At 58.0% G+C, this 12,012-nt stretch overlaps 1 protein-coding gene across 3 annotated transcripts in view; it reads left to right on the top strand.

Moving 5' to 3' along the window:
* Kcnip3 (potassium voltage-gated channel interacting protein 3) overlaps window positions 1-11,961 on the top strand; it is a 71,283-nt gene extending 59,322 nt beyond the window's left edge. The window contains exons 3-9 of one of the 3 annotated variants that reach the window (XM_077794290.1): window positions 2,475-2,595; window positions 2,971-3,040; window positions 3,295-3,365; window positions 7,943-8,050; window positions 8,656-8,760; window positions 9,427-9,489; window positions 10,196-11,961. In XM_077794290.1, coding sequence (XP_077650416.1) covers window positions 2,475-2,595; window positions 2,971-3,040; window positions 3,295-3,365; window positions 7,943-8,050; window positions 8,656-8,760; window positions 9,427-9,489; window positions 10,196-10,243 — 586 coding nt within the window. In that variant the 3' untranslated portion in view covers window positions 10,244-11,961. Of the gene's footprint in view, window positions 1-2,470; window positions 2,596-2,970; window positions 3,041-3,294; window positions 3,366-7,942; window positions 8,051-8,655; window positions 8,761-9,426; window positions 9,490-10,195 lie in introns of all 3 variants that reach the window. The other 2 variants (XM_026414069.2, XM_026414071.2) reach the window with 2 other exon arrangements.
* Window positions 11,962-12,012: the final 51 nt, after the last annotated feature.

The raw sequence follows: 12,012 nt of genomic DNA, 5'->3' as shown, positions 1-12,012 counted from the left end.
TCGAATCCAGCGCCCCATGCCTGCCAGGCGAGCTCACTACCACTTGAGCCACATCCCCAGCCCTTTCTTCATTGTTTTCTAACCTAATTGTTACTATGTTCTTTATTCTACTTACTTTGAATTTTATTTGCTCTGGGTTTTCTAGATTTTAAAGCTTAGCTCTGGAAGCTCAAGGCGTAGGGAGAATTGCTGGAGCCCCAAGATTGTGCCAATCTTCTTTTCCAGGGAAGGAATTTAAAACTACGCCATTTCCTCTAAGCACAGCTTTAGCTTCACCCAGCGAATTTTGATATGCTGTGTTTTTATGATCATTCAATTCAAAGTTCACCTTGCAGTTTTTCTTATGAGTTAGTTAGAAGTTTTTTTTTAATTTCCAAATATTTGAGATAGTCTGAATATCTTGTTTTGAACTTAACTTATTGCCATTGTGGTCAGAGTCTGTTCTATTTCCCTGCATCTGGTGTGTCTTGATGACCACAGAATGTGCTCTCAAAAAGAATGTGTATTTTACGTTTGTTCTATAAATATCAATTAGGCCAAATTGGTTGATAATAGCTTCTAAATCTTTCATATATTTACTTGTGCCCTTTACTGAAAAAGGATGTTAAAGTCTGCAGCTATGGTTAGGGTGTAATCTGTTTCTCCTTTTAGTTCTGAGTTTTTTGCTTCAGGTATTTTAAAGCTCTGTTACTGGGCGACTATATTATATTTCAGATTATTCCATCTTCTGGATGAAATGAATTTTGTATATCAGGAAATGTCCAGCTTTTGATCCTTTTCCCCACAGTCTGACTCTCAACCAGTCTGCATCTTCGTATTAAGGGCATCCTTTTTGTAGATAGCATGTAGCAGGATTTTGTTTTTTGATGCAATCTGAAGACTCTGCCTGTTAATGGAAGGACATGCCTTATTTTTGGCATCCACCCACGTGTTGCTCTGTGCTCATGGGATCACCTGCTCTCCCTGGCCTGGGTCCTCTGCATTTTGATCTTGCTCTGATAGACCACTGAGCTGTCTCCAACCTGCCCCCAGCTAAGACTGTTGCTGTGAGCTTCCTGTACAGACCCCCTTAGCTGGGGAAGAGCCTCTGGGGTGTGTCTACCCACAGTGGACTTGCTGGCTACACGGTTTGCCTAGGCTCCCTTTGACTAAGGATTGCCAGACTTATCAACATGTCCATCTGATAATGGGGATGATCTGGAAAGGAGGAGGGAAAGACGATGAGGAAGTGGGGAGAATTTCTGGAGCCCTATGGTTGAGTGGGTCAGGAGCCGAGACCCACTGCCCAGGCAGGAGGGTTTGCCTTCACAGGGACAGAGGAGGGAGAGCAGAGTCTGGGCCCTGTGCAGGTAGGTGGGCAGGTGTGCTGGCAGGAGCTTGGGGAAATTCCTTCTGTGGTTTTTGTTTTCTTGATGAAGTAGGAGTCAATCTGAGGGTAAAGATGGGGAGGAGGATGGAGACCTAAAGAGAAGGAAGACAGGAAGTAGTTGCCCTAGAGACTGAACTGTGCATGGACCAGGGAAATGAAGCAGGGTACTTTCATCGCCTAGCCCAGAGCAGCTCTGCTCAGGAGCCCAGCCCAGGGAGGCATCCTGGGCTCTGGTCCAACAGTGTGGGAAGCCCCTGAAGAGCGCCCCCTGCAGGGCACATCAGGATGGGCTCTGCAGACAAGCCTGGCTCACCATTCTGCATGGTGCAGGGGAAGCAGACGCTTTGCCTGGGGGCCCGTACCTCCCTGGCAGTGGGACAGTGACATTCCCATGTGAACCTGCTGCCCAGCAAGGCATGGGAGCACAATGCTCTTTTGTTCACAGCTTTATTTTATTGTAAAAGTGACCATACCAAAAGAAATCAGGAAGATGTTAAAAAAAAAAAAAAAACACGAATAGTAAAGACAGCTCAGAATTCCCTCTCCCCACTAAGGTAGTAGCCATTGTTCGTGTTTTCTTGTGGTTTCTTTTTTTAAGGAAAGGTCTGGTCCCTGCCCCATGGGTCTGGAGTTCTGGCCCCCTCCCCAAATGAGAATAACACCCCTGTGCCAGATGTGGCCAAATAGCAGCATGTGAGCTCGCAGTGGGCCATGAGCAGCACCCCGACTCCTGGGCAAGTCGGGAGGGCCTCAAGGAAGGGTGGTCTAAGAAGAGGGTCTTGAAGGTCGAGGGTTCCTCTTGCCTAGTCTGCTGTCTTTTTCCTCCTGTGTCCCTTGATTGGTGCCTCTCCCACTGTGTGGCTGGGGGGGGGGGCACCCTGAGGGTGAGGCAGGCGGGGAGGCCCTGTCAGTGAGCAGGGAAGCTGTGAGGCACAACCCCCAAGCATGCCATTCTATCACGGTCCCTCCATTTGTTCGGTGCACAGCCTGTGTGACCATATATGTCATTCAAGGAGAGTCCCTCAATGCCCTGTTTCAGCTCATGCCCTGGCACCTGCCCACAGCACATGTCTCTCCCTCCTGGGTCTGTGTCCCTTCCAGATAGCAGTGACAGTGAGCTGGAACTGTCCACGGTGCGCCACCAGCCAGAGGGGCTGGACCAGCTGCAGGCACAGACCAAGTTCACCAAGAAGGAGCTGCAGTCACTCTACCGGGGCTTCAAGAACGTGAGTGCTTCCTGTGCACCCGGGAGAGGCCCTAGGAGCCTGGCTGCCCAGCCCCATCCAAGCGGGAGGGACCCTGGCCCAGGGAACCTCCTAGAAACTTCTGCAAAGCATAGGGATACTACAGGGGCATTCCGGAACTCGGGTGTTGTGGATAGCTGCCTGGGGTGGGCAGGCTCCAGGGTGGGCGCTGTGACGGCCACTGCGCTCCTCAGCAGAACATGTGGAGCAGCTTGGCATGACCGGGCAGCCCCCACCCAGGGCCAGCAGGGCCTCGGCAGCGTGCAGCCCTCCAGGGGAGGGAGAGGCCAGGCGCTGTGGAATTGGCCCGGAGCAGGGATTGTCCAGGATGGCTGAGGGGGTGACTTCCCATTGCAGGAGTGTCCCACGGGCCTGGTGGACGAGGACACCTTCAAACTCATCTACTCGCAGTTCTTCCCTCAGGGAGGTGAGTCGGGGGCGAGGTGGGCGGGGCTGCTCCAAAGCGCCGCCCCCATCCCATTCGCGGGGAGGAGACCCAGCTGCCACCCACGCCCTGGTGCCACCGCTTGCCTTCTGGAGGCCTGGCACGGCTTCTGTCCCTTTTGAAGGGTCTCCTGCCCCAGGCAAAGCTGGGACCCCCTCCCAGGTGGGGCGGCCAGGGTGCGGGTGGGCCTGCAGGCATCCCATGTCCCCACCCAGCCTCACCCTTGCTCTCCCCAGATGCCACCACCTACGCACACTTTCTCTTCAACGCCTTCGATGCCGATGGGAACGGGGCCATCCGCTTCGAGGTAGGTCCCCGCCGGCCCGTGCCACACACAGAGATGGTCAGGGAGCTGGACCTTGCTGCCCAGGTCCCCTGTTCTGAGTCTTCTCCTCCATTCCAGGAGTTGGCTGCCAGCTCTGCCCAGCTGCTCCTACCTGGGCAGTGGCTGTGATGCGTGTGAATGTGCATGTTCAGGGGTCAGGTCTGACCGAGTCCTGGTGCTGGGCGTGGGGTGCCCTGCTCCTAGTTACTGCCCAAGCAGGCCAGAAACATCCGGAGAACAGCCTGAGTGGGCCCCAGGCCATCCTCCCAGCTGGAGGCTGAGAGCGAGGCCCAGGGTTCCCCAGGGTGACAAGGGGAAGCCAGGCCCCGCCACTGACAGACAGTGTCCCCCAGGGGGGCCTTGCCTGCTCTGCACCAGGGCATCATTTGAGAGAGATCTCAGCTGTGGCGCCTGAGCCCCTAAAAATAGCTGCAGGCGGAACCCTGAACCCTCTTCAGAGAGAGCCCCTTGCTGGAGGCAGCCTGATCGATCCAGGCAGCTCCGCTTCCAGGGCCACAGGCGCTGCCGCCAGCAGCAGAGGAGCTGGGGTAATAATAACCCGGCCTAGCGCCACCTGGTTTATTTTTACACTGTGTGCCGGCCACACACTGACACGCAGGACAGATGGGCTGGGGCAGCCCCAGGCCTCGGCCTTGCTCTGTGACCACAGCCCCCCCCCACCTCCGGACTTGCAGGGCTCCCGGCCTGTGTGGCACCCGACGTGGGCCTCTCCTTTATTTTCAGTATCACCCAAATACCACGGCCACAGCACCGGGAGGATCCAGGCAGCATCAGAGTGCTGGGGCTTCCTGGTCTCCTCCTGCCCGTCCCTGGTGGCCAGTTTCCCACGTGGCCTCTCAGAGCCCAGAGCCAGGGCCCAGCCAGGTGTGGCAGGACACAGTTTTCTTGTTCAGAAGTGGAACGGCTTAGCAGGGCCCTGTGCTGGGGAACGCTCAGGAGGGTCATGGCCACACTCCCCCCAGGGAGGTCTGGGGTCCTTGGAGGCAGTCTTTGTGGGAGGTGGTCTGTCAGAGGCTGAGACGGAGCTGTGCGGAAGCCGCCCTGCTGGGCACGGTAGAAGGCCGTCCTCCTGGTGTCTTTTGAGGGTTCCATGCCCGTCTCTGCGGATGAAACGCATTTCCCTGGCTTCATGTGGAACCCCACAGGAGCCTCTTGACGTCAGTGCTCACCCCCGGGGAAGCCATGCTCAGGGAAGGAGAGGGCACGCGGCCCTCCTCACTTCCAGGCTTCCAGAACCTTCCATGCACCCCTAAAATGGAAAGTCAAGTTGGCTTATCAATACTTACGATGACCCCCGTCCTTTCTGAGTGTACTTGGGGACAAGACACACATTCATTACAGTTTACTGGGATAATGAAATAGTGTAACTTCTCTGCCTTCCCCAAAGTGAACACCAAAAAAGGAAAGAAACCTCAGAGCCAGCAAACCTCAGATGCAGTCCCCTTCCCTGCCTCGGGGTCTGGCACCTGCTCCGGTCCCAGCAGCAGGGAGCCTGGTGTGGGCCTCCCTTCCACTCTCCGCATCATCGGAGCCTTTCTAACTCAGCTGGTTCACCTGGCCAGAGAGGCACAGAGCTTTCTAAACAGTTCTTCTTGGCTGGTGCTTCTCGGTGCCCAGGATAGAGGCGAGCCACCGAGGGTGGATGTGGCCTTGGCTGAGCTGTGCCTTTGGAAAGTGCTGGCCAGGACCAGCCTGGAAGGCATGGGCACCTCTCTGTTCCCACCCCTGCAGTAAACCACGTCATCAACCAGGCTGAGCATCCCTGGTCATGATGAGTGTCACTGATGAGGGCAGCCGGCCACCCGATAGTCACCCTTGGCTCCCCACTGCCAGCCAAGCACCTGCCCTGGGCTCTGCCACGCACCCTCCTGTGTCCCCTGAGTCTAGGGGACACCATAGGAGCCCTGCACCTCCCTGGACACGGCCTCAGAGATAGTGGCAGAGCAGGGGCTGTGATATGACAGGATTCCTGGGTGTTGGTGACCAGAACAAGGAGTTAGAACTGATGATGGTCACACGAGAAACTGTGCCGTGTGGCCCTGAACTTTAGAACAGCAATGCACTCGGAGTCAGCTTTTTCCGCTGCTGTGACTAAAGGACCCGACCAGCCCGACTGTAGAGGAGGAAGAGTTTATTTAAGGGCTCACGGCTTCAGAGGTCTCAGTCCATAGAAGCCTGGCTCCATTCCTCAGGGCTGGCGCGAGGCTGAACATCATGGCGGGAGAGTGTGGCAGAGAGAAGAGGCTCAAGTGGTGATCAGGAAACAGAGAGAGACTCCACCCGCCATATATACCCCGAAGCCACACCCCAATGCCACCTCCTCCAGCCACACCCCACCTGCCTTCAGTTACCACTCAGCTAATCCCAATCAGAATTAATTCTCAGATTGGGTGAAGACTCTCATGACCCAGTCACTCCTCCTCTGGACCTTCTTGCATTGTGTCACACATGAGCTTTTGGGGGACACTTCACATCCAAACCATGACACGCCCAGACCTGGGCTAGCCACACTCAGGGTCACCTGCGTATTTCCTTTACAAATGAGGCCTGCCAGTGGCCTGGCAAAGGACATTGCCACCTCCATCTCCTAGTACTGTCACCCCTAAGGGACACAAGTAGGCACACTTCTTGGTTGTTAGCAGTGGGCCATGGCAGAAGGTGGTGCTGGTGCCCCCGGGGCCCACGGTAGAAGCATGGCTGCTGAGCAGGCCCCACACCGTGGACTCCCATGGCAGAGCTCGCGGGCCCCAGGAGGGTGTCTGCTGGGAACCGCCTCGTCCTGTTTGAGCCTGTCGTCCGCCGTGGCATGCTGGGCAGCTCCTCCTGACCCTCTGGTTCAGAGGTGCGTCCTGGTCCTCTATGGGGGGTGGGCAGCCGGGCCTCCCCAGGCCACGCACCCCACTCCCTACTCTCCAGCAGGCTGCAGCTGGCACTGGGTGCCCAGCGGAGCCTCACAGGGACCCACAGACTTTCTCCTGGCCACTCTTTCTTCCTGATCTCTTTGACCCGCGTCCCTCTTTCCTTTTGTTACAGAGCTGGGGCCTTTGGAGAAACTGAGGCACCACGAAGACCCCCACTGCAAAGCCCAAGTCTTGCAACCAAGTCAGAGAAATTTCAGATATGTCACTCAGAGTGACAGGCATGAGTTTACTAAAGGGACAGGAAAAGCGAAAGGGGACACCCTCAAGGGAGAGAGTGGGTGGATCCTCTCAGAGCGGAGAAGGACAGTGTGCCTCTCCCAAACTCCAGTTTTATTGGGGATCCCAGAGAAGTTCCAGAAAGTTCTGTCCAGGTCCACCTCTTGGCTTTTGACTGACAGCAGGGTGACATCAGACTTTCAAGTCCCCACTGTCCTGGCAACTCCAGGTCACCTTAGCCCATGCTGAGCAGCTCTAATTGGATTCTTCACCATACATTCTTACAGATTTTATGGCCAGGAGGAACTATCCTTATCTCCCAGAGTTTCAGGATCTGGTCACAAAAGTCCCCCCTTCGGGGTAAGGCGGATTCCTCTTGGGGTCAGGCAGAGCTGCAAGTAAATTGCTTCTTGGAAAAGAAATCACGCAGGGGTCAGCACAGTGGGGCCGCTGTCCAGAATTATTCTTGGAACCTCAGGTTCCACCACTCACATCTGTCCACTAACAAGAGGACCCACCTTCTCCCTTCAGGGGGTCCCTTGCCCTTTTCCCTGTCTCATCCATAAACTCATGCCTGTCACTCTGAGCGACACGTCTGAAATCTTTCTGACTTGGCCACAAGACTTGGGGTTTGAAGGAAGCCCCCAGCTCTGGACCCTCTGGTTCTCCCTGGAACGCCCACAGGCCTCCTTTCTGTTTTCCAGCTCTTTCTGGAAGGCCCCACTGGCCCTTCCAACCTCCTTCTGAGTCTGCCATCTTGCTTTCTTATTTTTAATTCCCAAGAGCTCTTTCTTGTTTCCAATTAGACCTCTTTTTTTTTTTTTTCCAATAGCCTCCTGTTCTTATTTTAGGGAGACAAGATTTCTCTTCTCTTTTGTTAATTTTTTTCTCCTATCATCATCATTGTCCATCCTAATTCTTTTCCTCTGTTCCCCTTAGTTTTTCCCTCTGGTGGAACAGGCTTTCTCAGACCCAGAAAATCTGACACTTGAGTGGGGACTGAGTCCTCTGATGTGCTGCAATCAGCCACCTGCACCCCCACTCCCCAGGCAGAACCCCTTTCTTTTGAGCAGCCCCAGAGGAGCAGGGGGCTCGGCCTCCTAACCTTGCAGAAGGTGGGCGCAAAGACGTGCCCCCTGTCAACTGCCACAACCAGCCGTGTGAACAGCCATGTCTGTCACCTGAGCAGTGCTTCCTGGGTCTGCCCCACAGGCGATGGCAGCACCCAGGCGGGGGACACAGGCCCCGCTGGTATAGGCACATGTGCTCACACGTGTCAACCAAGAGGGACGGCGTCCTCCCCGTTCTCATGGAGACACCGCCCCTGCAGGAGAGCTTCCCAGTGAACAGGAGAAGGACTGGGGCTTGGGTGGTCACTCCCGGCCCTCCTCTCCCCCGCAGGACTTCGTGGTGGGGCTCTCCATCCTGCTGCGAGGGACGGTACACGAGAAGCTCAAGTGGGCCTTCAACCTCTATGACATTAACAAGGACGGCTACATCACCAAGGAGGTACCTGGTGGCGGGCCAGGCCCTCTGCCCTCGTCCCCATCACCACTCCCCTCCAGACTGCTCTTTCCACCCTTTGTCCTGGTGGCTCTCTGTGGGTGGCCCTCCTGTCCCCCATTCAGTCCTGGGTGCCTGGGCATACAGCGCGGCTTCTACCACACTTCTCGGTCCAGCCCATGACCCGTTCTTGGTCATCTCTGCTACAGAGAGGGTCAGGGCAGACGTAGGGGACTTGGCCTTGGCCCCTTCCAAGAGAGAGGGTCAGTGTGGTCTCTTAAGGCAGAAGTGTAGACAGGACCAGACCTTAAAAAAAAAAATTGCAATACCTTTTTTTTTTTTTTCTTTTTGTATCTGAAGTAGTTGATACCATGTCTAGCTTCCAGAGTGGCAAATGACAACCTCTGTCAAACCTCTCAGAGAGGCAGAAGCTGGTGCTGGGTGACCCTGAGGGTAGGCTGGTCTCTCTGTGGCTCTCAGGGCCTCTCTTGCTCCTTCTCCACCTGTAGAGGTGGTAACTGTCCTTTGAAACAGCCCCTTCTCCTGGGGTCCTCAGAGCCTCTAGGTGCCCCCGCCGGCTCATGCCAGCCCTTCTGTGCCCTGCCTCCCAGGAAATGCTGGCCATCATGAAGTCCATCTATGACATGATGGGCCGCCACACCTACCCCATCCTGCGGGAAGACGCGCCTCTGGAGCACGTGGAGAGGTTCTTCCAGGTGGGCGGCGCCTGCCCTGGCACCAGGGGAGGGAGCCCAGCGGAGGGAGCCCAACTTGCCCCAGGGCATCCCTGGGCCACCCACCTGCCCTTGCTGGGCCTTCCCACTCCCCCCGGGGTGTCCAGCTTGACTCCCCAGTTGGCTAGTGGTCACTGTTCCCTGAGGAATGGCCCCACAGAACCTCATCTCAGGCAGGCTGGGCTGGGGCTTGTGGGGCAGCCGACGTGCCCACCATGCTCTGGCACCTGGTGGGGCACTTCCAGCAACTCCCGAAGGGACCTGGCAGACGGGTGACCTTGGGGCCCACGTGGCAAAAGGCGCTGCAGGCCCTGGCTCCCACTCACAGCGGCTTCTAGACCCTCGCCATTCTGGGTCCTGTCGCTTGCTTCCTCTGCCCTGGGTGCACCGGGGGGTGAGGCCCAGATGAGCAGGGAGAATGAGGGAGGCAGAAGCCCAGATGGGTCTTCCGGAAGCAGTGGAGCATGCAGGTGTCAGACACTGGAAAGGCCAGCCCTGGGGTGGACAACAGACACACCCAGGGCAGGGGTACAAGAACACACTGGGGTGCAGGGGGCTTCCACCCACCTGCCATGGCTCCCTCAGGCTGGAATCAAGGGCTGTCCCTGGTGAGGGACAGACTCACCTCAGATATGACTTGGGTTTCAGAAAATGGACCGGAACCAGGATGGGGTGGTGACCATTGACGAGTTCCTAGAGAGCTGCCAGAAGGTAGGTGGGCTGGGGACCAGGCGTCCGGGAAGGATCACCCAAGAAGGTAGGTAGGCTGGGGATGAGGTGCCTGGGGGAGGGTGAACCAGATATAGGTGGGCTGGGGACCAGATGCCAGGGGGAGGGTGACATGTCCTGGTCCTGCCCCTGTGGGGGCCCAGGGAGGATGCCATCAGCATCCTGGGGACCCTCCCAATCACTGGCCTGCTCCTGCCAGCCCATCGCCCACCTGTGAAGACCCTCCCTCAGCCCTCCCTCCTTGTACCTCAGATCAGAGTGGGCAGAGGGAGACCCGCAGGAGGGTGATCAGCCCAGCAACCCTTGGGACAGGGCCGCTGGGCAAATGGACCCAGAGCCCTTCCAAACCAGCAGCCAGCCGCCCTCAGAGACCCCCCACCCGGCAGGATGCTGGGTCCCCACCAGCTCCCAGCCGCTCTGCTCCTCGAGTGGCTGGCCTCTGGGTCACCCGCCTCTTCAGGATGTGCAGCCAGGGACTTCTCTGTGGGTCAGTCGGGCCTGAGGGCTGCAGACAGGCCGTGCCAGGACAGCAGGGGTCTCTGCTGCCCTGTCTTTGCTCCTCAGCACCCCACCCACCCAGTGAGAGAGCATCGCTGGCTTGACTCCACCTGGGTGGGTGGGCTTGGGGACCCCTCTCCCCGGCCCTGTCCACCCAGTACCTGACCAGGTCACTGCTCTCTCCACGCAGGATGAGAACATCATGAGCTCCATGCAGCTGTTTGAGAACGTCATCTAGGAAGTGTGGGGGAAACCTGGGTGGCTGCTGCCACTTCACCCCCAGGAAACCTCAGTCCTGCCAGGAGCAGCCTCCATGACAAAGTTTTTTGTAATATATTTGCAAAAAGTGAACAGTGTACTCCTGACACACACACACACACAACACACACACACACACACATGGTTCCTTTGGGCTGGCAGAGGGTGGTGGAGTCAGGATGGGCTCAGCCCCCACCAGCCAGTGTCCTTAAGAGCCTTGGGGGTGGGCAGCCTGGTCTCCAAAGCAAAAACCCCTGTGAGCCCCTGAGACCTCCCCCCTCCCGCCTCCCAGGGGCCTGGCCGCAGCACTCCTCTGGCCTCCCCCAGACACTCCTGGCCTCCCAGAAAGCCTCACTGCAGGACCCTGGAGGGCCAGCTGGTGGGGAGGGGCTCTAGCTAGGGAAGAGATGGCCAGGGGGCGGAGCCTGCAGCTTTCTAGAACCACTTCCCTGAGATCCTGAGACCCTGTCATTCCACCCACCTGGAGGAGCTGGGGCTGTGCCAGGCCACCCACTGTGAGGCCAGTCGGGTGAGGGCCCTGGCCTCGCTCTCCTTCATGCCAGGAAGCAGCTGGGGCTCTTGCCTGGGGGTTGCTTCTTGGAGTGTCAGAGGGGGGAACTGTCTGTCCCCTCCGCCAGGCAGGAAGAAGCTTCCCTGAACCCATTCCTGTCTGGATGGGAAGGCAGTGGGTGCCCATCGTCCGGCACCAGGCTGTTCTCCCCTCGGTCCTCATGTCCTGGGGGAGTCGTGTGGCTCAGGGACCGGCAGCCAGAGAGCGGGCATGCTGGGAGAGGTTGGGCAGGGACTTCCCTCCTCTCCTGCTGCCCCTGCCCCCTGGCCCGGCAGCTTGGCTGCGCGCCCCACTGGAGCTCTGTGGCCACTCTCACCCAGCCCTGTACACAAAGCACAAGCTCCCTGCGGCTCAGGCCACCCCAAGGGGAGCCAAAGACACTCTGCTTTTGGAGGCCAGGCGCTCCTGGCACGTGAGCTCTGGGTCCCAGCAGCCTGGATGAGGGCGGCTCCGGGGAACCAACTCAGGGGTCCCCTCTGTGCCTCAGAGCCATGGGGTCTTGAAGCCCATTCCCAGCACAGCTCACCAACACTCAAAAGCACAAACCCAGGGACTCCGCTGGGCTGGGCTGGGCTCTGCCCTGGGGATGAGGCTTGTCAGCAAGGCAGGGGCCAGCCTGGAGCACTGGGAGTGGGTGGCCGGTTGACAGGACCTTCAGGAAGAGAGAGGCTGCTCCCACCTGCCCAGGCCTCCCTGAGTAAGAGCCCTGTCCTGGGCAGCACGGGCCTCCAGGGACATTCCCACATGATACATTCCATCCAACAGCTGCTGCCCCCTCGGCTCAGGCCTGGCTCCAGGAGTCCCTGGGTGTCCCCAGGAGGCTGGCCCAGGGTGAGCAGGGCCCTCAGAGGAAAGGTGGGCCTCGCCCTCAGAGTTGCACTGACACCCTGTCTCCTGTCTGACTGGGTCCCCTCCCCTCCAGGAGGGCATCTGCTTCCCTGGCTCAGGGATCCCTCCCCTCCCCGGCCCTTCTAGCTGGTGTGGCTGTGCTTGTGGGGGCCGAGGCCACAGGAGAGGGTCACCGCAGTGCCCTGGCCCCTTTGGCCTCGTGGCTGCACGTCCACCAGGAGGGGTCTGTCTCCCACGCTGGGACGCAGGCTGCGGCATGTCTGCATGGCAGAAGCGCCTCCCTTGGGCACGGCCTGGTGGCCCCTGTTCCCAGCACCCACCCACATTCT

This window comes from Urocitellus parryii (assembly GCF_045843805.1).
Source record: "Urocitellus parryii isolate mUroPar1 chromosome 12 unlocalized genomic scaffold, mUroPar1.hap1 SUPER_12_unloc_3, whole genome shotgun sequence".
Classification (NCBI taxonomy): Eukaryota; Metazoa; Chordata; class Mammalia; order Rodentia; family Sciuridae; genus Urocitellus; species Urocitellus parryii.
This window is presented reverse-complemented; position numbering and strand designations above follow the sequence as displayed.